The sequence below is a fragment of the Gigantopelta aegis genome, chromosome 5 (genome assembly GCF_016097555.1).
Source record: "Gigantopelta aegis isolate Gae_Host chromosome 5, Gae_host_genome, whole genome shotgun sequence".
NCBI classification, from domain to species: domain Eukaryota; kingdom Metazoa; phylum Mollusca; class Gastropoda; order Neomphalida; family Peltospiridae; genus Gigantopelta; species Gigantopelta aegis.
Window position 1 is genome coordinate 3,369,477 of NC_054703.1, and position 25,700 is coordinate 3,395,176.

A 25,700-nucleotide genomic window follows, 5' to 3' on the forward strand; every position below is an offset into this window, starting at 1 on the left:
TTGCGTGTATAGTGGGCTTTAGACTGTATACAAGACCCCCCAGCCCTAAGGATGATGAGTTTGGTTGCGTGTATAGTGGGTTTTAGACTGTATACAAGACCCCCCAGCCCTAAGGATGATGAGTTTGATTGCATGTATAGTGGGCTTTAGACTGTATATAAGACCCCCCAGCCCTAAGGATGATGAGTTTGGTTGCGTGTATAGTGGGCTTTAGACTGTATATAAGACCCCCCAGCCCTAAGGATGATGAGTTTGGTTGCATGTATAGTGGGCTTTAGACTGTATATAAGACCCCACAGCCCTAAGGATGATGAGTTTGATTGCATGTATAGTGGGCTTTAGACTGTATATGAGACCCCCCAGCCCTAAGGATGATGAGTTTGGTTCCATGTATAGTGGGCTTTAGACTGTATACAAGACCCCCCAAGCCCTAAGGATGATGAGTTTGATTGCATGTATAGTGGGCTTTAGACTGTATACAAGACCCCACAGCCCTAAGGATGATGAGTTTGATTGCATTTATAGTGGGCTTTAGACTGTATATAAGACCCCACAGCCCTAAGGATGATGAGTTTGATTGCATTTATAGTGGGCTTTAGACTGTATATACGACCCCCCAGCCCTAAGGATGAGTTTGATTGCATGTATAGTGGGCTTTAGACTGTATATAAGACCCCCCAGCCCTAAGGATGATGAGTTTGATTGCATGTATAGTGGGCTTTAGACTGTATATGAGACCCCCCAGCCCTAAGGATGATGAGTTTGATTGCATTTATAGTGGGCTTTAGACTGTATATAAGACCCCCCAGCCCTAAGGATGATGAGTTTGATTGCATGTATAGTGGGCTTTAGACTGTATATGAGACCCCCCAGCCCTAAGGATGATGAGTTTGATTGCATTTATAGTGGGCTTTAGACTGTATATACGACCCCCCAGCCCTAAGGATGATGAGTTTGATTGCATTTATAGTGGGCTTTAGACTGTATATGAGACCCCCCAGCCCTAAGGATGATGAGTTTGATTGCATTTATAGTGGGCTTTAGACTGTATATACGACCCCCCAGCCCTAAGGATGATGAGTTTGATTGCATTTATAGTGGGCAGTCACTCTTTCCTCCTGCTGTTGTTGTTCCCTTATTTGTCTTATATACAGTGAAACTGTCCCTTTAATAAATAAACAAAAGACAGAAGACATAATGCTTACCTGGGCATCCAATATTCACAAAGCATGCTTGGGTAACCGTCTGCTCTGTGCTGCCAATTCCACATCCTCCACCGCTCGCGAGATCATTGATGCAACTTCGGGTCCTCCTGACGGTCTGGAACCCACTAGTGCGTCCACAGGTTTTTGAGCACGCCGTCTGCGGAATATAGGGCGTCCATTCACTCCAGTAAGGACACTGGACTCCTGTTGAGCAGGCCTCTTTGCGCGTTTCCCATTGCGGAGACAGTGCACCGCATCTCGTTCTGGCAGGACCATCGTTCGTGCATGTCCTTTCTCTTCGTGTTGTCCATTCGCCATTTGTACCGCAGGTAGCTGAACACGGTTCTGTTGGAGTGTAGACAGACCAGTCGCTCCAGAAGGGACACGAGGGAAGTGTGCACGCCTGTGGTTGCCGGTCTACCTGGGGAGATTGTGCTCCACAGCCGTCGCCAGACTGAACATCGTTTCGACAGATTCTCGTCCTACTTCCTATCCGTGTGATGCCTGAACCACAGGTAGCAGAACATGCTTCGTAGGTAAAGCCAGACCAGGATCCCCAGAATGGACAGGTGCGTCCCGAGGAACAGGACTGGGTTTTAAGATCTGATTGAGGTGATTGTGCGCCACACCCAGTTCCTTGCTGATTGTCATTGATACATGTTCTCGTTCTCTGCACTCTCCATACCCCACCAGGCCCACATGTTACAGAGCATGCTTCAGTCGGTGTGTATTGAGTCCATGCGCTCCAGAAGGAACACATAGGCAAGTTACATTCCTCTATTGCTTTCTGTTCTTCAGGGGATTTTGCACCACACCCTAGCTTGGATGGAATATCATTTTGACAGTTTCTAGATCTTACACGAGTCCTAGTAGCGCCAGCACCGCATGTGGCTGAACAGTCGCTTATGGAATAACCTGACCAGGTTTCCCAAGCGGGACAGGGTGGACGATTGGAACAGGCAACAGTCGTGGTTTCGTCCTGTGGTGACTGAGAACCGCATCCTTTACCAGTGACTATGTCGTTGTTGCAGACTCTTCGCCTCTGCATGACGATAGAACCGCCAGTACCGCATGTTACCGAGCACTCTGTAATGGCCTTTTGCACTGACCAGTCACCCCAAAATGGACAGAGGGGCACTTTACATGGCTTCGGTGCTGTGTCTGACTGTGGAGAGCTTATACCATTACACCCTGTGTGAGAGGCATTGTCATTGATACAGATTCTAGATCTTGTTCCCATCCTTGTAACCCCTGTGCCACAAGTAGCAGAACAGGCGGTGTAGGCGTAGCCAGACCAGGTCGCCCAGTACGGGCAGGTGACGGGCGAGGAGCACGATTCGGTTTTACTGTCTGCTTGAGGGGACGTTGCGCCACACCCGTCTCCTGATGATATGTCATTGACACACTGTCTCGTTCTCTGCTTAGTCCATGTACCGCCGGTTCCACACGTAACACTACAGGGTGAAGCAACAAACGGTGACCACTGACCCCAGAAGGGACACAGCTGATCCTCACAATTCTGTATGTCCTTCTGCACCTCAGGAGACTTAGCTCCGCATCCAAATCCAGATGCAATGTCATTGGAACATGTTCTGGTTCGCGTTCCGCTTCTAGTAATGCCAACCCCACAGGTGGCTGAACATGCTCCATAGGTATATGGGGTCCAACCAGTCCACCTTGGACAGGGTGTTGCTATGGAACAGAATTCAGTTTTTGAGTCTATGTCTGGTGATTTGGAACCGCACCCAGTACCAGCAGCTGTGTCATTTTCACAGATTCTCCTTCTCTGCAACATCCAGGTACCACCACCTCCACATGTTACCGAGCAAGCACTTGCTTGAGTAAATGGTGTCCATAGTCCCCAGCTTGGACATAAAGGTACCTGGCAGGTCTGTGGCTGTACATCCGGTTGTGGAGATGCGGCACCACAACCATTGCCTTGCTGGTTGTCATTCCGACAGATTCGAATTCGTCTTCCCATTCTAGTGACCCCTGTACCACATGTGGCAGAACATTGGTCATAGGTATAGCCAGACCAGGCACCCCAGTACGGACACGTGACAGATGATACACATGACTGCGTTATGCTGTCTGATTGAGGGGAAGATGCACCACACCCGTTGTTATTAGCATTGTCATTTCGACATACACGTGATCTCTGTGTGGTCCAGACCCCTCCTGGTCCGCATGTTACAGAACAGGGCCCAACTGACCTGAATTGCGTCCATCCACTCCACAGAGGACATGCGGGTTCATTGCAGGCTTCTGTCTGCTGTTTCGTCTGTGGGGAATCTGCTCCACACAATCTTCCAGATGCGTCATCATTTAAACATCTTCTACCTCTAGTGCCAGTTCTAGAACCAGTTCCACAGGTAACTGAACAAGCAGTGTAGGAAGGTGTTGACCAGGTAGTCCATGCTGGACATGGCACTGGTACTGCAGGACAACTCTGCAACATACTTCCCATCTGAGGTGATTTGGCACCACATCCATTACCTCCAGCTATGTCATTGAGACAGGTTCGTGTTCTCTCAGTCCTCCAAACTCCATATGGCCCACAGGTTTCTGAACAAGATCCAACAGGAATATAGTCTGTCCACACGCTCCAAAGGGGGCATGGCCTGTCTTGGCATTGCTGGATATCTTTCTGTTCCTGGGGAGATTTAGCACCACAGGCTATGCCGAATGAGTTATCATTCAGACACGTTCTTGATCTTCTGCCAATTCTAGTAACACCAGTACCACATGTGGCTGAACATGCACCATATGTATATGGGGTCCAGGCAGCCCACATTGGACATGGTGTAAATGTTGAACAAGATTCAGTTTTTCTCTCGACTGCTGGCGACTTCGACCCACATCCAGTACCTGCAGCTATGTCATTGTTACAGATTCTTCGTCTTTGCAACGTCCAAACACCACCTGATCCACATGTTACTGAACAGGCACTTGCTTCAGTAAAGTTTGACCATGATCCCCAGCTTGGACATAGAGGTACCAGACAAGACTTTGGCCGTACATCCTGTTGCGGAGATGTGGCACCACAACCATTCTTAGTGGAAATGTCATTGTAACAGACTCTAGATCTTGTCCCCATCCTCGTGATCCCTATACCACATGTAGCAGAACAGTCGCCATAGGTATAGCCAGACCAGGCACTCCAGAATGGACAAGTGCGGCCCGAGGAACAGGATTCAGTTTTACCATCTGGTTGAGGTGATTGCGCGCCACACGCATTTCCAGCATTGTTGTCATTGATACATGTTCTAGTTCTCTGGACTCTCCATATCCCACCTGGACCGCACGTTACAGAGCATGGTCCAGTTGGTGTGTATTGAGTCCATGCACTCCATCTGGGACATAGGGGTACTGAACATGCCTCTATTTGTTTTTGTTCTTCTGGGGATTTAGCTCCACAACCAAATCCAGACGGGATATCATTCATACATGTTCTCGTTCTGGTGCCAGTTCGAGATATGCCGACACCGCACGTAGCTGAGCATGCTGTGTATGAATATGGTGACCAATCTGTCCAGGATGGACATTGTCTGTTTGCGGAACAAGTTTCAGTTTTGGTGTCCGTATCTGGCGAGAATTTCCCACATCCCATACGTGAAGCCACATCATTATTGCACGTTCTAGTTCTCTGTATTCTCCAAACGCCATTCGATCCACATGTCACTGAGCATGCTGAGATCGCTTTGTAAGGTGTCCAGTCACTCCAAAATGGACAGGCTGGCAGGACACAGTCTTGTGTTTGCCGGTCTGTGTCGGGTGAAGGACCACCGCAACCAAGTCCAGAGTCGATGTTATTCAGACATATTCTTGTTCGTGTGCCACTCCTGGTGAAACCAGATCCACAGGTTGCAGAACACTGGGTGAAGGTGAAGCCCGACCAGGCTCCCCAGAAAGGACATGTCCTGGACGTAGAACAGGCCTCTGTTCTGGTCAGTTCTTGAGGTGATGGAGCACCACATCCTCCTCCTCCTTGTATGTCATTGTTACATATTCTAGTGCTGCGGGTTCTCCAGATCCCATTTGACCCACACGTCACAGAACAGGCAGTGTATGCCGTGTAGCCAGACCACGGGCCCCACTGAGGACAAGGATTCAGACTGCAGTCGCGTCTCTGCTGCGACGACTGAGGAGATAATTCACCACAACCACGTCGAGATGGGACGTCATTCAAACAGGTTCTTGTTCGTATTCCAGTTTGCGTTGCGCCGGTTCCACACGTTTTAGTGCATTGACCATACTGGAAGCCAGACCACAGACCCCAACTGGGACACAATGGTTTGCTGCATGGTCGCATCGTCTGCTGTTGCTGAGGAGACAGTGCCCCACAACCTAGATTAGATGGGATGTCGTTCACACAGGTTCTCGACCTTGTGCCGTTTTGAGTTATGCCTGTACCGCACGTAGCAGAGCAAGAACCGTAATTGTACGGTGTCCACGATCCCCAAGATGGGCAAGAGGGCCGTGAACACAGTTCAGTTCTGGTTTCAAACTGGGGTGACTGAGCACCGCACGCATCACGAGCGGCATTATCGTTGAAGCATGTTCGGCTTCGTCGCATTGTTTTAACTCCATTGAGTCCACAGGTGATTGAACATGGTATCGATTCTGTGTATGATGTCCATGAACCCCAAGCTACCAAAAAAAGAAAAGAAAAAAAAAGAGGATAAAATATTTGTACTAACAGGACAGACGTGCGCTACAATGGCTTGTTCTGAATGTGCACGTAAAACGCTATGACATGACATGACAATATTTGTACGGTACTAACAAAATGAAAGATAGCACTGAATTTATGCTAATATGTGCTACTTTAATGTTAATTGGTCATCCACGGGTAACTGAATATGCTATCGATTCTGTGAATGATGTCCATGACCCCAAGGCCCAAGCTACAAAAACAGATAAAATATTTCTACTAACATAGAGAAAATTTGCATCAAGTTTATACTAATAATGTGTATACTGCTTTAATGTTAATTTGTCCTGTACAGCAATATAATATATGATGCAAATGACTGAGATATTCTACAAACAGATACATGTGTATATTTAAGTGAGTAATGTTAAAAAGGACCAAACATAAGTGGTGTTAACATTTAACATTATGAGAACAATGGTTCTTGGAAACAATATAATATAATATACAAATAGCTGAATTATTCTATAAACAGGTACATGTGTGATGCGTAAGTATATCAAATCAAACTGAAATTGTTTACAAAAAACATTTTTCATGGAGACTGGGATGGAGTATAGATGTAAAAAATTTAAAAATACATTTAAATCCGGACATAAAATTAAAAATAACTAAAAATCCATTTATTATTCTGTGTTTAACATGTGCAAGTCACTAATTTCATGTTGCTGGGGCAGATAAAAATGTAAACTATGGTTCTGTAAATAAAATATAACAATAATAAATATAACAATATTTCACAAATACCCCCAATATGCACACACACACACACACACACACACACACACACACACACACACACACACACACACACAAACAAAAATCCCAACCCCCTCCAAACAAACAATAAACAAACCACACACAAAAAAAAAAAAAAAAAAAAAAAAATGTTACCTGCACATGAGATTCTTGTATCACAACGTTCTGTAAAATCCCGATTATCACTTCCCACACAGTCTAAACCGTCGTTTTTAGGAACTGGGTTGTCGCACCTTCGTATTTGATATCTTCTCTGAGTTCCCACACCACAAGTGACACCGCACGGGTCCAGTCGTTGGAACGTCCATGCAGACCAAGCACCGTCAACTACAAGAAGGAAGGAAATGTTTTATTTAACAACACACTCAACACATTTTTATTTACGGTTATATGGCGTCGAACATATGGTTAAGGACCACACAGATATTGAGATAAGAAACCTGCTGTCGCCACTTCATAGGGTACTATTTTCGATTAGCAGCAAGGGATCTTTTATATGCACCATCCCACAGACAAGATAGTACATACCATGTCCTTTGATATACCAGTCGTGGTGCACTGGCTGGAGAGAGAAATAGCCCAATGCATGGACCCACAGTAAGGGATCGATCCCAAACCGACCGCGCATCAACTGTGTGCTTTACACAGGCTACGATAATTTTACGATATCGTAGGACTAAGATTGCTTTGAAAACCTGGGATCAAGATACTGCAAATGAGTAGTCACATAGCCCTCTCGACATCGTTGCAATTTTCACAGAATATATTCCGACACTGAAAGTATTGAATTGCATGGAGCAATTAATGGTGGTGTGTAACCTTTACTCACTGACCTGCACATTTTGCTGTAAGCGCTTCCAGCTGTTTGGCCAGCTCCTCGTAGTTTGCTGCCTGTAGCACGTGGGCTGGCGTTGACGCTACGCTCACCAGCTCGCTCTGGGTGCCTACGCCCACCCCTACCGCGTAAATGGTTATGTCCTGGTTTTTCGCAATGGTGGCCTCACTTTTAGTCTGTGTCGGAAATTTCGACTCCCCGTCTGTGATGATGATCATCAGCTGTTACAAAATACAAAACAGGAACATCCAAACATTGTTTATCGTACCAGAAAAACATCAACTATTACAACATTAAAACACAAACATTTTAGCTCATACCAGAAAAACATTGGCTGTTACAAAATACAAAACAGGAACATTCAAACGTTGAACCGTGTACCAGAAAAACATCAGTTGTTACAAAATTTAAAAAACAGGGACATCCAAAACATTGTACCTCATACCAGAAAAAGATCAGCTGTTACATTATACAAAACAGGTGAATTCCATTGCATTGTTTTTTTTTTTTTGCAGTTTTTTGTTTGCAGTTTTTTGTTTTGTTTTTTCAGTCCAAGACCTACCGCACTGCAAGCAGGCACTTTATCCCACTAGGCTATGTCCCATCCCCTCATTATTAATTAATTCCAGCTAAGACTTAGAGATAGCACTAAACCAAATAACTTCCGGCTGGGTCAAAGTTCGACAAGGTTTTGATAGAGAAGTTAACACCACAAGTCCTGTGATTGGTTATAAATGTGAGTGTGTTGGTTGTAAAAAAAATTAGTTTCATCTGGGCTAAAAATATTTCTTGGAACATGTATGGGGTACCTGTAAAAAAAACTAGGGGTGTTGTAAAAACATCTGGTTATACCGAAAATGAGCCATGAAAGGTACCATTTTCTTCCATCAATACTTTGAGGTAGGGGTTGTAGTACTGATATTTATGGGTCATAGTTTGGTTCATATATTGCATATAGTGTTTTTAAACACAAACGTTAACATGGTCGCCTATGGGATTTTATTTGGTATAGTCCTACCTAGAAGTAACACATTAATTATCTAACCTTTGTAGAATTTTTCCTTCCTGTGTTAATCAGCATCTCTCTAGCAGCCTTGATTCCCAGATGTGTCCATGTTGCACTGTTTGGATAAACGAGACTAATGATGCTCGACTTGATGTTAGCTATGCTGTCGGTGAGAGCGATTCTAGCATCCACCTCCAAACTGTAGAGAACAAGTCCAATTTTCATATCTCTGCCCATGCTAAAGAGATTATCGGTGAGACCAATCAGTGTGGTTTTGAGAGTTTTGTTGAAGACGTCGAGAGATATACTGAAGGATCCATCCACAACGACAACCACGTCCATGATGTTGCTGCAAACTGGGGGAAAAGAAAAGAAAAGAAAAGAAAACAACATTTACAGTAAACCGAATCTGTAATATAACATGGACATAAGCTATACAGGTACGACTTTCCTTTGGCACTGTCATGTATAAAGAACATTATAAATACTTATCATAAATAGTTAGTTAGTTAATTTTCACTGGTTGACACTAGGGTATGTCCCTTTAAGTCTATTTTGTAAATATGATAGTGTTAGTTAGTGTTTTTATTATCTATCTCCCTCTTTAGGTAACATATCTGATTATAACTATTATTTAGTAAAATTGTATTAACTTAAAGTAAAGTAAGGCTAGTTAATTTTTAATTGTGGCTAGTAAATTAAAACAATTACTGATCCCATGGCTAGTGGAATAAAACAAAATCCTAGAAGCCCTGGATTAACATAGACTTGGTTGATATTTTCCATATTAAACACATTTGTGACAAATCCTCTATATATGGTCTATCTACTACGTCAAGACAACAAAGTCATATAAAAACGTCAGAAAGTCATATAAAAACGTCAGAAAGTCATATAAAAACGTCAGAAAGTCATAAAAAAACGTCAAATGCTCACCTGCTGTGAAGCCTGATGTATCACACATGTGGAAAGAAAGAAGAAGAAAAACATTAGTTGCATATATAATATAATATCACACACACACACACACACACACACACACACACACACACACACACACACACACACACATATTTTCTTCAAAACAGGTCAAATAGGTTTGTTTTCTTATTTAAAACAAACCGGCCTCGGTGGCATCATGGTTAGGCCATCGGTCTACAGGTTGGTAGGTACTGGGTTCGTATCCCAGTCGAGGCATGGGAATTTTAATCCAGATACCGACTCAAAACCCTGAGAGTGTGCTCCGCAAGACTCAATGGGTAGGTGTAAACCACTTGCACCGACCAGTGATCCATAACTAGTTCAACAAAGGCCATGGTTTGTGCTATCCTGCCTGTCGGAAGTGCAAATCAAAGATCCCTTTCTGCCTGTCGTAAAAGAGTAGCCTATGTGGCGACAGCGGGTTTCCTCTAAACAAAATCAGTGTCAGAATGACCATATGTTTGACGTCCAATAGCCGATGATAAAGTAAGAAATCAACGTGCTCTAGTGGTGTTGTTAAATAAATCAAACTTTTTATTTTTATTTTAAACAATGCCAGTATACTTCTCTCTCTCTGAAATATCCCTGAATGCCTGTAAATATCTGAACCCTCATATAGCACAGTTTCTGTATCTGTGTATTATTAGTGTTTCTCTGTCTGCATATAATGCCTGCCTCTCTCTCTCTCTCTCTCTCTCTCTCTCTCTCTCTCTCTCCCCCTCTACCTCCACTCTCTCTGTCTCTCTCTCTCTCTCTACCTCCACTCTCTCTTTCTCTCTCTCTCTCTCTCTCTCTCTCTCTACTTCCACTCTCTCTGTCTCTGTCTCTCTCTCTCTGTCTCTCTCTCTCTCTCTGTCTCTCTCTCTCTCTCTCTCTCTCTCACTCCACTCTCTCTGTCTCTCTCTCTCTCTCTACCTCCACTCTCTGTCTCTCTCTCTCTACCTCCACTCTCTGTCTCTCTCTCTCTACCTCCACTCTCTCTCTCTCTCTCTCTCTCTCTCTCTCTCTCTATATATATATATATATATATAAAACACATTTTTAATTGTTAAACAATAGTATATTTTAATATTTTTAAATTTTAATAAAAATTGAAATATTCCAAAATATCCAGCTATTAGTTTGCCTTAGAAGAACACTGTGCCAAGTTTCACAACAATTCAATAAAAACTCTGGGAGAAGTCAAACTTTCAAATGTTCCATTTTAAATTGCATTTAAAATTTTAAACTTTAATTTATAAAAATTAAATTTCCAAAATCTCTCTATAGTACTCTGTGGAAATTCCCCAGAGGATCACTTACCTTTTGGACAGGTTTTGGGCAAAAACGAATCCAGCTGTGTAATGATGGATGTGTCGTCGAATCCTTGCAATACAGCAATGTTAGATGCATTGGAGGCCAGTGGCTCTAGCCCGGCAACAGTCATGGAATTGGGTGCTCTCTTGAACGGCAGACCAATGGCAAAGAATTCGGCGTTGATGGCGCTCATAGTGGCAGCTGTAGATGCCCTCTCACTAGCAGACACCTGGGTGGCAGTGATTATGATGACCTTTGACTCTAATCAAACCAAGACAGTAAAACTATGTTCGTAAATAGTGCAAGGAACAAATTAAGTGAATTTTCTTAAAAAAACCCACAGACACTTTATACGTCCGTTTCGGACTAGTTCGTAAAGTCAAATGGCAGCAATTATGATCTTTGATACCGCGCAATATTTCAGAAGTTGTTAGCAAACCAAGATACTATAAATTATATATTTAATTTGTACATTGGCAGCACTTGGAAGACCTTTGACCCTGAGCAAGATTTCATATTAGTGGCTGACAAAACAAGCCGATATACGCTTGTGCATTCAGTGGGCAGCAGCTATGACAACTTTTGACCAAATTTGAGCAGATTTCAGAACTGTTTACATATAAACAGTGTAGGCCTACTGTAGCCAGGGCCGTAGCTAGGATGTTTTGTTTGGGGGGGGGGGGGGGGGGGGCAAGTGAGTAGTTAATAGTCTAAAACTCCTTAAACAGTTAAGAAGAGAATTTTCTTTAAGTTTCTATAATGCTTTCCGGATTTTGTTGGGGGGGGGGGGCGGCGGGGGCGCAAATGCCCCCTTGCTCCCATGCTAGCTACGGGGGGGGGGGGGCAAATGCCCCCTTACCCCCATGCTAGCTACGGCCATGGTAGCAGAGCCGGTTTAAGGATCCGCGGGGCCTGTAGCACAAATAACAGCGGAGCCCCCTTCCCAGGATATATATTTTAGGCCTACAACCCTCTCGGGAAGAGTGGAAAAATTACCTGGGGGAAATAAATGTACACATCACCGTGAGACCTCCTGAAGCGCAGGAACCATAGCACATGCTACATGTTCTATTAGGATAAACCATAAATAAAAGTATACAAAGAGATTATTATACGAGCTTGTGTGTCGTACTAATTTTACGAAACGAGTGTCAGGATTTTTGTATTGCCCGAGCGAGAACGAGGGTGATACATGGATCCTGACATAAGATTCGTAAAATCAGTATGACTCACACGCGAGTGTAATAATTTCTTTATTATCCATATTATTGTTGTTTTCTTTATCTATAACAAAACCCAGCTAGAAGGAGATGACGAAATGACGTCATGTTTCAACTGCCCAATCTGAGCTAGGACTGGAGAAGCAACGTCATGTTATGATGCCGCTTCTCAAAATTACGTCATTAAACTTATTACACGTGTGCTTTGTATTATTATTATTAACTCGGTTATGTTGAACCACGTGGATAATAAATGGTATTTGACACCAGATTTAATTGATTAGTTGCTTACATGTACAAAATACAGACATGGGTCGAAATTAACTGACATTACTGCCGGATATTCGGTTCGGTAAGCTACACATTCTGTCAACCTGAATAAAAATCTTCCGAACCAAACAGGAAGGAAGGAAATGTTTTTATTTAACGACGCACTCAACACATTTTATTTACGGTTATATGACGTCAGACATATGGTTAAGGACCACACAGATATTGAGGGAGGAAACCCGCTGTCGCCACTTCATTGGCTACTCTTTTTCGATTAGCAGCAAAGGATCTTTTATATGCACCATCCCACAGACAGGATACCACAAAGCACGGCTTTTATATATACCAGTCGTGGTGCACTGGCTGGAGCAAGAAATAGCCCAATGGGCCCACCGACGGGGATCGACCAAACCAAATACTTCGAGATAATGGTGGTTCGAGAAAAAATGTAAGAGTTGCTGCGGGGAAATATAATGTTAACTGTGAAAGTCTCTACAGTTTAAATGCTTCAGTCGATGTAAATAGGGCGGGGCGTAGCCCAGTGGTAAAGCGTTCGCTTGATGCGTGGTCAGTCTAGGATCGATCCCAGTCGGTGGACCCATTGGGCTATTTCTCGTTCCAGCCAGTGCTCCACAACTGGTGTAACAAAGGCCGTGGTATGTACTATTCTGTCTGTGGGATGGTGCATATACAAGATTCCTTGCTGCTAATCGAAAAGAGTAGCCCATGAAGTGGCGACAACTATTTCCTCTCTCAATATATGTGTGGTCCTTAACCATATGTTTGACACCATATAACCGTAAAATAAAATGTGTTGAATGCGTCGTTAAATGAAATCATTTCCTTCCTCGATGTAAATATGCAGGTGTTTTAATTTGTTTTTGAATTCAGTGGAGCAGATAACTAAGGATGGGTATTATTGTTTTATACCTTGCCCAATGTTTTTACAAACTGCACATTAAAATAGAACATTTATGTTATTTCCAAAACATGAACCAGACTATAATGATATGACAGGCAACAATTCCTAGGACGGAAGTTCCCTCTCCCCCCTGAAAAAACCCTTTTCCTTTCCTGGACGGAGGAGCCGGTGAAAATCGACACCTGCGCCCATGACAGGCGTGTGCTACAACAGCTTGTTCTGAATATACTCGTTAAAACCTATGACCTGACCTGACCTGACCTGGCCTGATTCCTAGGATAAAGCTACGGTTATATAATATATAATGATGTACCTGCTGAAATGAGACCGGGAAGGCTGTTCAATATCTGAGACCATATGAGGGCAATATCTTGATGGGTGACTGCATTGATGGCCGCCGTGACAGCATTCAGGTCCGCATTCAGAGCAATGATCTCGCGAGCAGCTTTTCGCGATCCTTGGTCCATTCCAATGGCGATGTAACCAGCCCTTGCCACGCTAGGCGATTTCACCTGACTCAACGAAGCCAGAAAAGACACTATTTGGTCATTGACTCTTTTAAATGCAATTTTTCCCTGTTTAGTGAATTGCGAAGAACGCATAATTTCAGATTCATCCACCACAAATAGGACATCGAAAGGGCAAACTGAAATAAAAAAATAAAATAAAATAAAGCGTATTTTATAGAATAATTATCCTAGAAAATATTTGCGAGACCCGTCTTTTTGTAGATGTGGGTTTTTTTTCTCAGAAACGTGTCTCAAGAAAATTAATTCATGTATGCTAAGTTAACGCTCGCTCCGAGGATTGATTTTCTTGAGACTGGTGCCACCAAAATCATCTACAAAACGACGAGTCCCAACAACTATTAATTAGTGATGTAACCTAGTGTTAAAGTGTTCGCCTGATGCGCCATCGATATAAGATCGGTCCAGGGGCGTAGGCTGGGGGAGTTGGGGGGGGGGGGGGTTCGGACGATTGAAGCAAATGGTCCGCTTTCAGTACTAAAACATACAGGTTTATAAATATGGAGTTTCTGGTGGTGCAAAAACAAAATAGAAAAAGGTCCACTTGGTTCATATTCGAACCACCCCCCCCCCCCCTCCCAGGTCCAGATCACGCTACGCCTGCGGTCCTCGTCAATGGGATCATTGGGCTATTTCTAGGGTCTCCACGAGTACTCGAGTACTCGGGCACGGGTCGAGTCTGGCAAGAACTCGAGTCCATTCACAGGACTCGAGTACCCGTACAAATGAGACAATGTAGAGCATTAACTTCAGCAGTAACTAACCAGTAATACAAGTTAAACAATAATCATATGATCATGCACTAGTTTCTATTTTTAATCTGGCAGTCCATCCGTCACAATACTGAATGCAGCAACCGGTTTTTAAATGCGATTTAACAGCGCTGAAATTAAGATGCATATATTTTACTTTATTCTTTAGTTTCATTATCAGAGATCTAGTAGTAAGTGTCGGGTACTCGGGTCCCGGTCGAGTTTGACCCTCGAGTACTCGAGTCCAATATTTTACTTTATTCTTTAGTTTCATTATCAGAGATCTAGTAGTAAGTGTCGGGTACTCGGGTCCGGGTCGAGTTTGACCCTCGAGTACTCGAGTCCAATATTTTACTTTATTCTTTAGTTTCATTATCATAGATCTAGTAGTAAGTGTCGGTTACTCTGGTCCGGGTCGAGTTTGACCCTCGAGTACTCGAGTCCAATATTTTACTTTATTCTTTAGTTTCATTATCAGAGATCTAGTAGTAAGTGTCGGGTACTCGGGTCCGGGTCGAGTTTGACCCTCGAGTACTCGAGTCCAATATTTTACTTTATTCTTTAGTTTCATTATCAGAGATCTAGTAGTAAGTGTCGGGTACTCGGGTCCGGGTCGAGTTTGACCCTCGAGTACTCGAGTCCAATATTTTACTTTATTCTTTAGTTTCATTATCAGAGATCTAGTAGTAAGTGTCGGGTACTCGGGTCCGGGTCGAGTTTGACCCTCGAGTACTCGGGTTGAATATTTTACTTTATTCTGTAGTTTCATTATCAGAGATCTAGTAGTAAGTGTCGGGTACTCGGGTCCGGGTCGAGTTTGACCCTCGAGTACTCGAGTCCAATATTTTACTTTATTCTTTAGTTTCATTATCAGAGATCTAGTAGTAAGTGTCGGGTACTCGGGTCCGGGTCGAGTTTGACCCTCGAGTACTCGGGTTGAATATTTTACTTTATTCTTTAGTTTCATTATCAGAGATCTAGTAGTAAGTGTCGGGTACTCGGGTCCGGGTCGAGTTTGACCCTCGAGTACTCGAGTTGAATATTTAACTTTATTCTTTAGTTTCATTATCATAGATCTAGTAGTAAGTGTCGGGTACTCGGGTCCGGGTCGAGTTTGACCCTCGAGTACTCGAGTTGAATATTTTACTTTATTCTTTAGTTTCATTATCAGAGATCTAGTAGTAAGTGTCGGGTACTCGGGTCCGGGTCGAGTTTGACCCTCGAGTACTCGAGTCCAATATTTTACTTTATTCTGTAGTTTCATTATCAGAGATCTAGTAGTAAGTGTCGGGTACTCGGGTCCGGGTCGAGTTTGACCCTCGAGTACTCGAGTCCAATATTTTAGATTCGTGGAGTCCCTAGCTATTTTCCGGACGGACAGCTGTAGTTCTCGACAGCAGTTACTGGTGTAACAAAGGCCATGGTATGTACTGTCCTATCTGTGGGATGACTATATTTAAAAGATCCCTTTTTGCTATTCGAAAAGAGTAGCCCATGGAGTAAAAAACAACAATACCCCCCCCCAAACAAACCCTCAACAAAACAAACAACAAAAGACCCCCCCCCCCCCCCCCCTCCCCCGAATGTAAATTAAAAATGTTTGATTCAATAGTCCTTCCAATCTTGTTATACGGATGTGAAGTCTGGGGACATGAGAAAATTGATATATTTAATTCCGTACAAATACATTTTTTAAGACATATTTTACCTATTAAGAAAGCAACACCATTTTTTATGTTCTTTGGAGAGCTAAGGAGACTTCCTATTGAATTAATAGTTTATAGAAGAATGGTATGTTACTGGGCAAGGCTTCTATCAGGAAAGCAGTCAAAATTTTCGACGTTATTGTATAAAGTAATGCTAAATGACTATATTGTTAACGAAACAGAATATAAATGGGTCATTACTATTAAAAACATTTTGGAAAACTTGGGAATGGGTAATGTCTGGGTAGCTCATACTTTCAGATCAGTTAATTATCTCTCGCAACAAATTAAACAAAGACAAACTGATCAATATTCACAAACATGGAGAAGTAACATATCATTATCTTCGAGAGGCAAAACCTACCAATTATATAAGCAACAAGTAATTTTAGAAAAATACATTAATATACTTCCAGAAAAAACTGTGGAAACCACTCTTAAAATTCAGAACATCTAACCATTATTTACCGGTAGAAACAGGACGCTGGAATAATATTTCATTAGAAGATAGAATTTGTACCCTGTGCAATGAAAGTGAAATTGGTGATGAGTTTCACTATCTCTTCATTTGCCACTTTTTTAGTAATTCTAGGACTCAATTTTTACATCCCTATTACTATACTCGACCAAGTACTTATAAATTCAAAGAACTAATGCAAAACAAACGAATCAGTACACTAAAGAATTTAGCAAAGTTTATAAAAGTAATTATGAATGCATTTAAACATCCTTGATATTTCACATCCCCAACCCCCAGAAGTACATTTTACATGTATATTGAACATTAATTTAACTAGTTCTACCGGCTAAACAGTTTATATATTTGTATTTTTATGAATATTCGCAGCTTTATGTTGTATGCAAATGTTCATAGGAATTAATTCACAATCATTGTAATTTAACTTTTGTATTTCTGTTTCATCTTGTCACGTGTTTATAGAAATATTATGTATATATTCCTCCTATGCCGTTGTGCAACGGCCAGAGAGTAAATAAAGTCTTGTCTTGTCTTGTCTTGTCTTGTCTTGTATGTTTGTTTGTTCACGTTTCACTAACTATATTCGCTAACCTTGAGCTTGCACGTGCGCCCATTGCGTTGCCGCCACAAAGGCTAACAGAGCCAGGCAGACAGTAGACGTCCACCCCATGTTTTCGTTGAGGTTCTAATCCTGGAATAGAAAATAAAAGTAAAACATTAAATTTCGAGGTTTCGGCTCAGTCTGTGGTCCAACCGATTGATCCCCACGCCACCCCAACCCACCACCCGCCGCTTCCGAACCAGCGCTCCACGACTGGTATATCACAGGCTGTAGTATGTGCTATCATGTCTGTGGAAAAGAGAATATAAAAGAAACCCTTGCAGCTAACTGAAAAATGTCTACAACTTGGGTTTCCTCTAAGACTGTATCATATCAAATTACCAAATATTTGATATACTGTACTGTACTCTGGTAGTGTCGTTAAACAAAACAAAGTTGAACATTTGCACGGTGATAAATGCCTCTTCCAATAAAAAAAAATAAAATAAAAAAACCAGAAGAGAAAAAGTAGGCCTACCCTGTAGGAACAGACGTCCGCACGTTTTTGTTGTTGTTTGTTTGTGTGTGTGTGTGTGTGTGTGTGTGTGTGTGTGTGTCATAAAAAAATTAATAATAATAAATAGATAGATAAATCGTTGACCTGTAGGAACAGAAAGTACCACTGAAGAGGGCCACAAGGTTGGGTTTTTTTTCTCCATAAATAAATAATGTTTAAAAGGTCCATTCTCAAAGTTGCAATTGTAATATTTAGCTGTTTTTACACACGCGTACATGTATTTGTGATAAATCTCTACAAAGTAATCAATTCCACACCATTTTCGCATAATTAACTCCAGATTATGTTTTAAGCGAAATTTTTGACAAAAATCCATATTAATCTGGATAGACAAACAGACGGACACTCATTCATTTCAACTTATTTTCGTGCTTATATCCAATTAAGGTTCAAGCACGCTGTCCTGGACACACCTCAACTGTCTGGACTGTCTGTCCAGGAAAATGGGTTAGTTGTTAGTTGGTTAGTGGTTAGTGAGAGAGAAGAGGGTGTAGTGGCCTTACACAAACCCAGTGAGCCCTTGAGAACTCGCTCTGAGTTGGAGCCGGTACCGAGCTGCGAACCCTGTACCTACCAGCCTGTAGTCCAATGGCTTAACCACTGTGTCACCGATGCCGGTGGTAGGCTACTGTCACGGGGATTCTATAATTCCCGTAACCGAATAAAACACGATTATCAAAATCTCTCTCCTAACTGTATATCTATTAGATCTCTCTGTAACAGGCTGTTAAACCTAGTATGGCTCGTCTCTAGGTATGATCAGAGATACGATCTTATATAAAGTATATATAATATAGCACGTTAGTTCTCTAGAAAACACAACAAAAACACAATACACTTTGGAATCTGTATTAATCTACGCTGACAAATGTACAGCCGTAGTATTAAATTAATAACAACAATAATACAACCCAGAACTGATCACTTAATTAGTTAATCTCTAGGTGTCTAGTTACACAATATACGAATCACTTCACCGTTACACCACACCCACACGTGTGATAATTGAGAAACGCTTCTAGGAGAAGTTAATTAATAAAGGAATTACAACACCATTCCTAACTGGTTAATTTATAATTAACCCTTACTACTCGTTCAGTAACGTGTGATAATTTAGAACGCTTCTTGGGGAACTTAATTAATAAAGGAATTACAGCTCTATTCCTAACGGGTTAATTTTTAATTAACCCTAACTACCCCTTAGTGATCTTGTAACAGAATTAATACTTATCACAATAAAGACAATAACCTACAGTGTACCCAGGGTCTTCTAGGATGACTGGCTAAGCTTTACATTACCAAATACTCATATAATGTTAGAACAATAAGTCTACGATTTACTTCGTCAGATGACCGAAGACACTGTCTAAAGAATATTGGTATAATACAGTATTAAAATATTTAAGTCACATCAATCACATCAAGGTTATACACAGAGCAGAAATGATATTTACCAAAGTCCAAACGGACTAACGTTCCTCCGGAGCCTTCCTAATCGTTCTCCTAGATCTCTCTAAATTCTAGCTATTTATTCCAAAATCAGAATTGGCCTGAGGGAACAAAGCGGCACCTCACGTAACATCTCATATTCTACCTCGGTATATTTCTCTCTGATCGTCAGACTACTGACGCCATCGTCGCCAAAATCACGGTCGTCGAAACCGCACTCGCAGAGGTATTACGTAACTACTCGCCACATGGCCTCCACAGCGGGACTAAGTGCATATTGGAATTACGTAACAAGTTGTCCACCTGGGCTACGGGCAATAAATTGCACACGGCACCCTAACACAATTAAAATCGCCACAGGCGAAACAAATTAAGAGCATGTACCGTGACACACCCCCACCTCAAAAAGGACATTTCCTCTACTCTAGGAATAGGGAAATATACTACATTAAAACAAAAAGGTGCGTTAACCGACGCATACGGGCATTTATAACACATGTAATAATAAGGTGACTACCAGTAATCACACTGAGTCTCTGAGTCCCTGGTATACAAATAAAATATATATAAACAAAACAGAAATAAAGAATGTCAACACATTATCATAACGTTCAACTTCGGGACAGGGCATCAGCGATTACATTGGATGTGCCCTTGATATGTCCAATGGTAATTGGGTATTCTTGCAGAAGAAGACTCCATCTCAAAACTCTCTGGTTGGAGGCTTTCATTAGGATGGTCCAGTCCGTCTTCATCTTCTGGGAACAGCACAGCTCCAGCACCCACGTCACTGGCACCCATAGCTAGCTTGAAAGGCACTCGGTAGTCTGGTGCTGCCATCACGGGAGACGAGTAGCGCCTCTGCTTGAGGCGGTTGAATGACTTCTCGCCTTCACCTGACCAATGGAACTTCGTTTCCTTACTTTTCAGCGTCGCACGTTTTCCAGGTTTTCTCCGATAGGCATGCTGTCGACGCGGTGTAGCGTTGGGTTCCAAGCGCACATCTTGGCTTAAGGTATTGGTAACCGTTGGAAGGTCCCGACAAATGGAAACATTGTCTTGTATCAATGTAGTCAGCTTTGCTCGCTGGGGGTTCAAGTCTGCTAGAATCTGGCCGTTGGCCAACTTGACCTCTGCAGTCTTGACGTCATCACAGGAAATTGAGTGTCTCTCAATTTGGACCGGTCCCTCTGGAACTATCGGCAGTCTGTCAAAATAACCTTTTAGCAAATTGATGTGACAATACCTACTTTTCCTAACCCTATCAGGAGTGTTTATCACATACCCTGTCTCATTAACCCGTTTGTGCACAACATAGGGCCCGAAATACCTATTCTGCACAGAACCCCGTTTAATGGGAAGGTACAGCAGCACCTTATCCCCTGGTTTAAATTCCCGACTCTTAGCCTTCCTATCAAACACTGATTTTATTTTGCTCTGAGCATGGCTCAGTTGCGTCATAGCTAGTTCGGTCGCCGGCAACCTCCGATTTCTAACTCTCTTATTTATTAATGCTCCCTTGTCCACAGTTAACAAGGTAGTGCGAACTGCCAACAAATTTGGATCAGCCCCCTGCTCTAGTACTAACTCTTGTCTAATACAAGGTAAGTCCCCTCTATCAAACACAACTGGTTCAATTCCCCTCTGCGGGAGATCAACAGGTTCCACCACATTTAATTCCTCAGTTGACTTGTCTACAATTTTACTGATAACCTCATCCACTCCAAGTTCATGGCTCACACCCGTATCAGACAAATCACAAATATCCTCTAGATCCCGTGATAACCTACTGGTCATATCCCTAGTCATTACACACGCAGGATATTTAATCTCATCAACCTCACACTCTTCGATTGGTAACGTGCTGTCTTTAATTAACAGTTGGTCACATTTCGGCTGACAACACTGACTAGTCAAATCATTTCCCAACAAAACTCCTATGTTTTCAACAGGCAAGTCCTTCACAACACCCATAATGACTGGTCCCGTCACAAACTTCGAACACAAGAAAACCTTATGTAACCGGACAACCATATTTTCTCCAGTAACCGAGGTTAAGGCCAAACTACGTCCTATGTCTGAATTTTCAATACCAGCTAAACACTCTTGCGTTATCAGACTCTGACTACACCCGGTATCTCTATAGATTGATATTGGCTTAGGACACAACTCTTGTTTCACATCACAAACCATACCAGTGGACACATACGGGTTTACTTTTTCTGCCATGGGACTAACCATTAACTCTCTCGCTAACGGAGCTGACCTCACTAAACCGACCACTTGCGCATTATCGCGTTTCCTTTTAAAACAATCCCCGATAAGATGGTTATCCTTTTTACAGTAACTGCAATGTGGACGAAAAGTTCGTGCATTGGCTGATAATGCAGGTCTATCCTTACTTTGCCCACCAGGTGCATTCCTTGCCTGACTAGCTGACCAACTAGATGACTCTCCCCGATAGTTACTTTCCCGGGAAAAACCTGGCTGAAATTTCTTCTTATCACCCTGTTGTAAGGAGCTACCCGGTACTGCCTGAGCTTTGTGTATTAACACGTAATCATCTGCCACTATAGCTGCCTCCTCTATCTTTTTGACATCACGATCCTCTAAATGAATACGTAAGCTAACTGGTAATCCATTTTTAATGTCCTGTAAGATCAACAACTCCCGTAACTCGGTATAAGACTCTACCTGATGAGACACCACCCATTTATCAAACATCCCTGCCTTCTTAGCCACAAACTCACTATAAGACTGACCCTGCGTTTTTCTCAACTCGCTATACCGTAAACGATAATCCTCAGGTCGTAATTCATAAGCCCTCAACACCGCAGCCTTAACCAAGTCGTACTGACTTGCTCGCTCATCACTCATTGAATTATAAGCTATACTAGCCTTCCCCTTAAACTTAGACACGGCTAACAATGTCCACTTAGACTGCGGCCAATTTAGTTGCTTAGCGGCCCGTTCAAAAAGTTGAAAGAACATGTCTATCTCCTCATCGTCAAATACCGGCACTGATCTATAAGCCTCCGACATGTTAAACCCATTTCCGGCTTCTCGTCTGACTTCTTCAGTATTCAACTTTAACTCATGTTCCACTTTTAATTTTGCTAACTGGAATTCTCTATCCCTATCTCTCTCTTCTCTCTCTCTCTCTCTCTCTCTCTCTCTCTTCTCTATCCCTCTCTCTATCTTCTCTATCTCTACCTTCTTTCTCTCTATCTCTATGTCTATCTTCTCTATCTCTCTCTTCTTTCTCTCTCTCTCTCTCTCTATCCCTATCTTCTTTTTCTCTATCTCTATCTTCTCTTTCTCTCTCCCTCTCTCTATCTAATGCACGTTCTTCTCTTTCGTACTCAAGCTTTTTAAAAGCTAACTGTTGTTCCATACTCAAGTCACTTATCTCTATCTCTGGAACAATCTCACTGTCTTCCATAACAGGCCTATCACCAAAAACTTCCTGGATAATAATTGTCTTTATATCACCTAAGGTTTTAGCTGATGTTAAATCAATTTCTCGCTCACCCGCGATTTCAACTAACTCGGCCTTACGTGCTCGCTTAATCTCCACTACACTGAGCGTAGGCCTATCCAGCAAATTCTTATCCATGTTTAGATATGACGCACTTAATATTAATTAATTTTCTAGTGAACAACGTGCTACTTCTGGTTAATTTGTAAAATTAATTTATAAAGCCCCCATTTACAAACAATACTTTTTTAAATATGCATGTCCCGTTTCAGATCCCGGACGAGCGCCCCAATTTTCTACTCCTGTCACGGGGATTCTATAATTCCCGTAACCGAATAAAACACGATTATCAAAATCTCTCTCCTAACTGTATATCTATTAGATCTCTCTGTAACAGGCTGTTAAACCTAGTATGGCTCGTCTCTAGGTATGATCAGAGATACGATCTTATATAAAGTATATATAATATAGCACGTTAGTTCTCTAGAAAACACAACAAAAACACAATACACTTTGGAATCTGTATTAATCTACGCTGACAAATGTACAGCCGTAGTATTAAATTAATAACAACAATAATACAACCCAGAACTGATCACTTAATTAGTTAATCTCTAGGTGTCTAGTTACACAATATGCGAATCACTTCACCGTTACACCACACCCACACGTGTGATAATTGAGAAACGCTTCTAGGAGAAGTTAATTAATAAAGGAATTACAACACCATTCCTAACTGGTTAATTTATAATTAACCCTTACTACTCGTTCAGTAACGTGTGATAATTTAGAACGCTTCTTGGGGAACTTAATTAATAAAGGAATTACAGCTCTATTCCTAACGGGTTAATTTTTAATTAACCCTAACTACCCCTTAGTGATCTTGTAACACAGAATTAATACTTATCACAATAAAGACAATAACCTACAGTGTACCCAGGGTCTTCTAGGATGACTGGCTAAGCTTTACATTACCAAATACTCATATAATGTTAGAACAATAAGTCTACGATTTACTTCGTCAGATGACCGAAGACACTGTCTAAAGAATATTGGTATAATACAGTATTAAAATATTTAAGTCACATCAATCACATCAAGGTTATACACAGAGCAGAAATGATATTTACCAAAGTCCAAACGGACTAACGTTCCTCCGGAGCCTTCCTAATCGTTCTCCTAGATCTCTCTAAATTCTAGCTATTTATTCCAAAATCAGAATTGGCCTGAGGGAACAAAGCGGCACCTCACGTAACATCTCATATTCTACCTCGGTATATTTCTCTCTGATCGTCAGACTACTGACGCCATCGTCGCCAAAATCACGGTCGTCGAAACCGCACTCGCAGAGGTATTACGTAACTACTCGCCACATGGCCTCCACAGCGGGACTAAGTGCATATTGGAATTACGTAACAAGTTGTCCACCTGGGCTACGGGCAATAAATTGCACACGGCACCCTAACACAATTAAAATCGCCACAGGCGAAACAAATTAAGAGCATGTACCGTGACAGCTACTAATCGTTTAGCTCGTTTCGCAGATCGGCACAGTTAGCGACTTAAAACATTTTCAAAAGTTTGTTTTGTTTAACGACACCACTAGAGCACATTCGTTATTTAATCATCGGCTGTTGGATGTCAAACATTTGGTAATTCTGACACTTAGTCATCGGAGGAAACCCGCAACATTTTTCCTAATGCAGCAAGGCATATTTTATATGCACTTTCCCACAGACAGGAAAGCACATACCACGGCCTTTGACCAGTTGTGGTACACCGGTTGGAACGAGAAAAATCCAATCAGTTGAATGGATCCACCGAGGTGTTTCGATCCTGCGACGCAAGCACCTCAAGCGAGGGCTCAGCTGACTGAGCTAAATTCCGGCCCCCACGACTTAAAGATGACGGAATACTCAGAATTGTTTTTATTTATTTTATTTTATTAAAGGGACATACCCTAGTTATTAAACACTAAGCTATATCTTTGACTATTATAGCCGTTTTTGATAGCTGAAATCATACTCTACTTAGATTTGTATGGGTTAGATTATCAGTTTCCGTATAATCGAAGTGTCTTTGGTCTTCCTGGTGTTTTTATTATCACAAAATGCATTTCTCATATTTTTAAAAACGCACGTGCGTCTGAGAAGTAACAGTTATGGAGTCGAGTTTTAAACTATATGTAGAGGGTATTTTACCATTTCAAAGTCACAGACTCGTGTTTCACTCAGTTATAACTTTATCCAAATGTGTTTCAGGTTTGTAGATTAACTAAACTTAGTGTTAATTTTCACGGGCTGAAACTAGGGTCTGTCCCTTTAAATTATATTTTAGGCACGAAAATCATTAGTGTAGCATGCCTTTTAATCGCGAAGAGCAAAAAACAACAAATTGACGTGATGCCACCAAACTGGTGACCTATCACTATACATGTCAGTAACGGCGTGGATACGAAACCTCGCTGTTATAACAAAGACGTGAGAAAGATTGCAGCAATTAGCATACGATTTTCCACCAATCATTTGTGGCGAATCGATGTTTATAAATATCATGGACATAAACTATAGAAAACTTTTACGTGGGACGTAGCCCAGTGGTAAAGCGCTCGCTTGATGCGCGGTCGGTTTGGGATCGATTCCCGTCGGTGGGCCTATTGGGCTATTTCTCGCTCCAGCCAGTGCACCACGACTGGTATATCAACGGTCGTGGTATGTACTACCCTCAAAGACCGTGCTATGTGCTATCCTGTCTATGGGATGGTGCATATAAAAGATCCCTTGCTGCTAATCGAAAAGAGTAGCCCGTGAAGTGGCGACAGCGGGTTTTCTCCCTCAATATCTGTGTGGTCCTTAACCATATGTCCGACGCCATATAACCGTAAATAAAATGTGTTGAGTGCGTCGTTAAATAAAACATTTCCTTCCTTTTATGGCAATGATACCTATCTAAAAAAGTATAGAAATTAGAACATTTTATATCAA

General features: G+C 42.0%; 1 protein-coding gene across 3 annotated transcripts in view; it reads right to left on the bottom strand.

Annotated features, from left to right (window-relative positions):
- The window catches only part of LOC121373209 (SCO-spondin-like), a 57,291-nt gene that overhangs the window by 22,940 nt on the left and 8,651 nt on the right, over positions 1–25,700 (bottom strand). For all 3 annotated transcript variants that reach the window (XM_041499685.1, XM_041499686.1, XM_041499687.1), the window contains exons 2-9: positions 17,263–17,362; positions 13,522–13,854; positions 10,803–11,057; positions 9,456–9,467; positions 8,559–8,875; positions 7,512–7,734; positions 6,814–7,005; positions 1,206–5,855 (exon numbers count right to left, since the gene is read on the bottom strand). In XM_041499685.1, coding sequence (XP_041355619.1) covers positions 1,206–5,855; positions 6,814–7,005; positions 7,512–7,734; positions 8,559–8,875; positions 9,456–9,467; positions 10,803–11,057; positions 13,522–13,854; positions 17,263–17,341 — 6,061 coding nt within the window. In that variant the 5' untranslated portion in view covers positions 17,342–17,362. The remainder of the gene's footprint in view (positions 1–1,205; positions 5,856–6,813; positions 7,006–7,511; positions 7,735–8,558; positions 8,876–9,455; positions 9,468–10,802; positions 11,058–13,521; positions 13,855–17,262; positions 17,363–25,700) is intronic.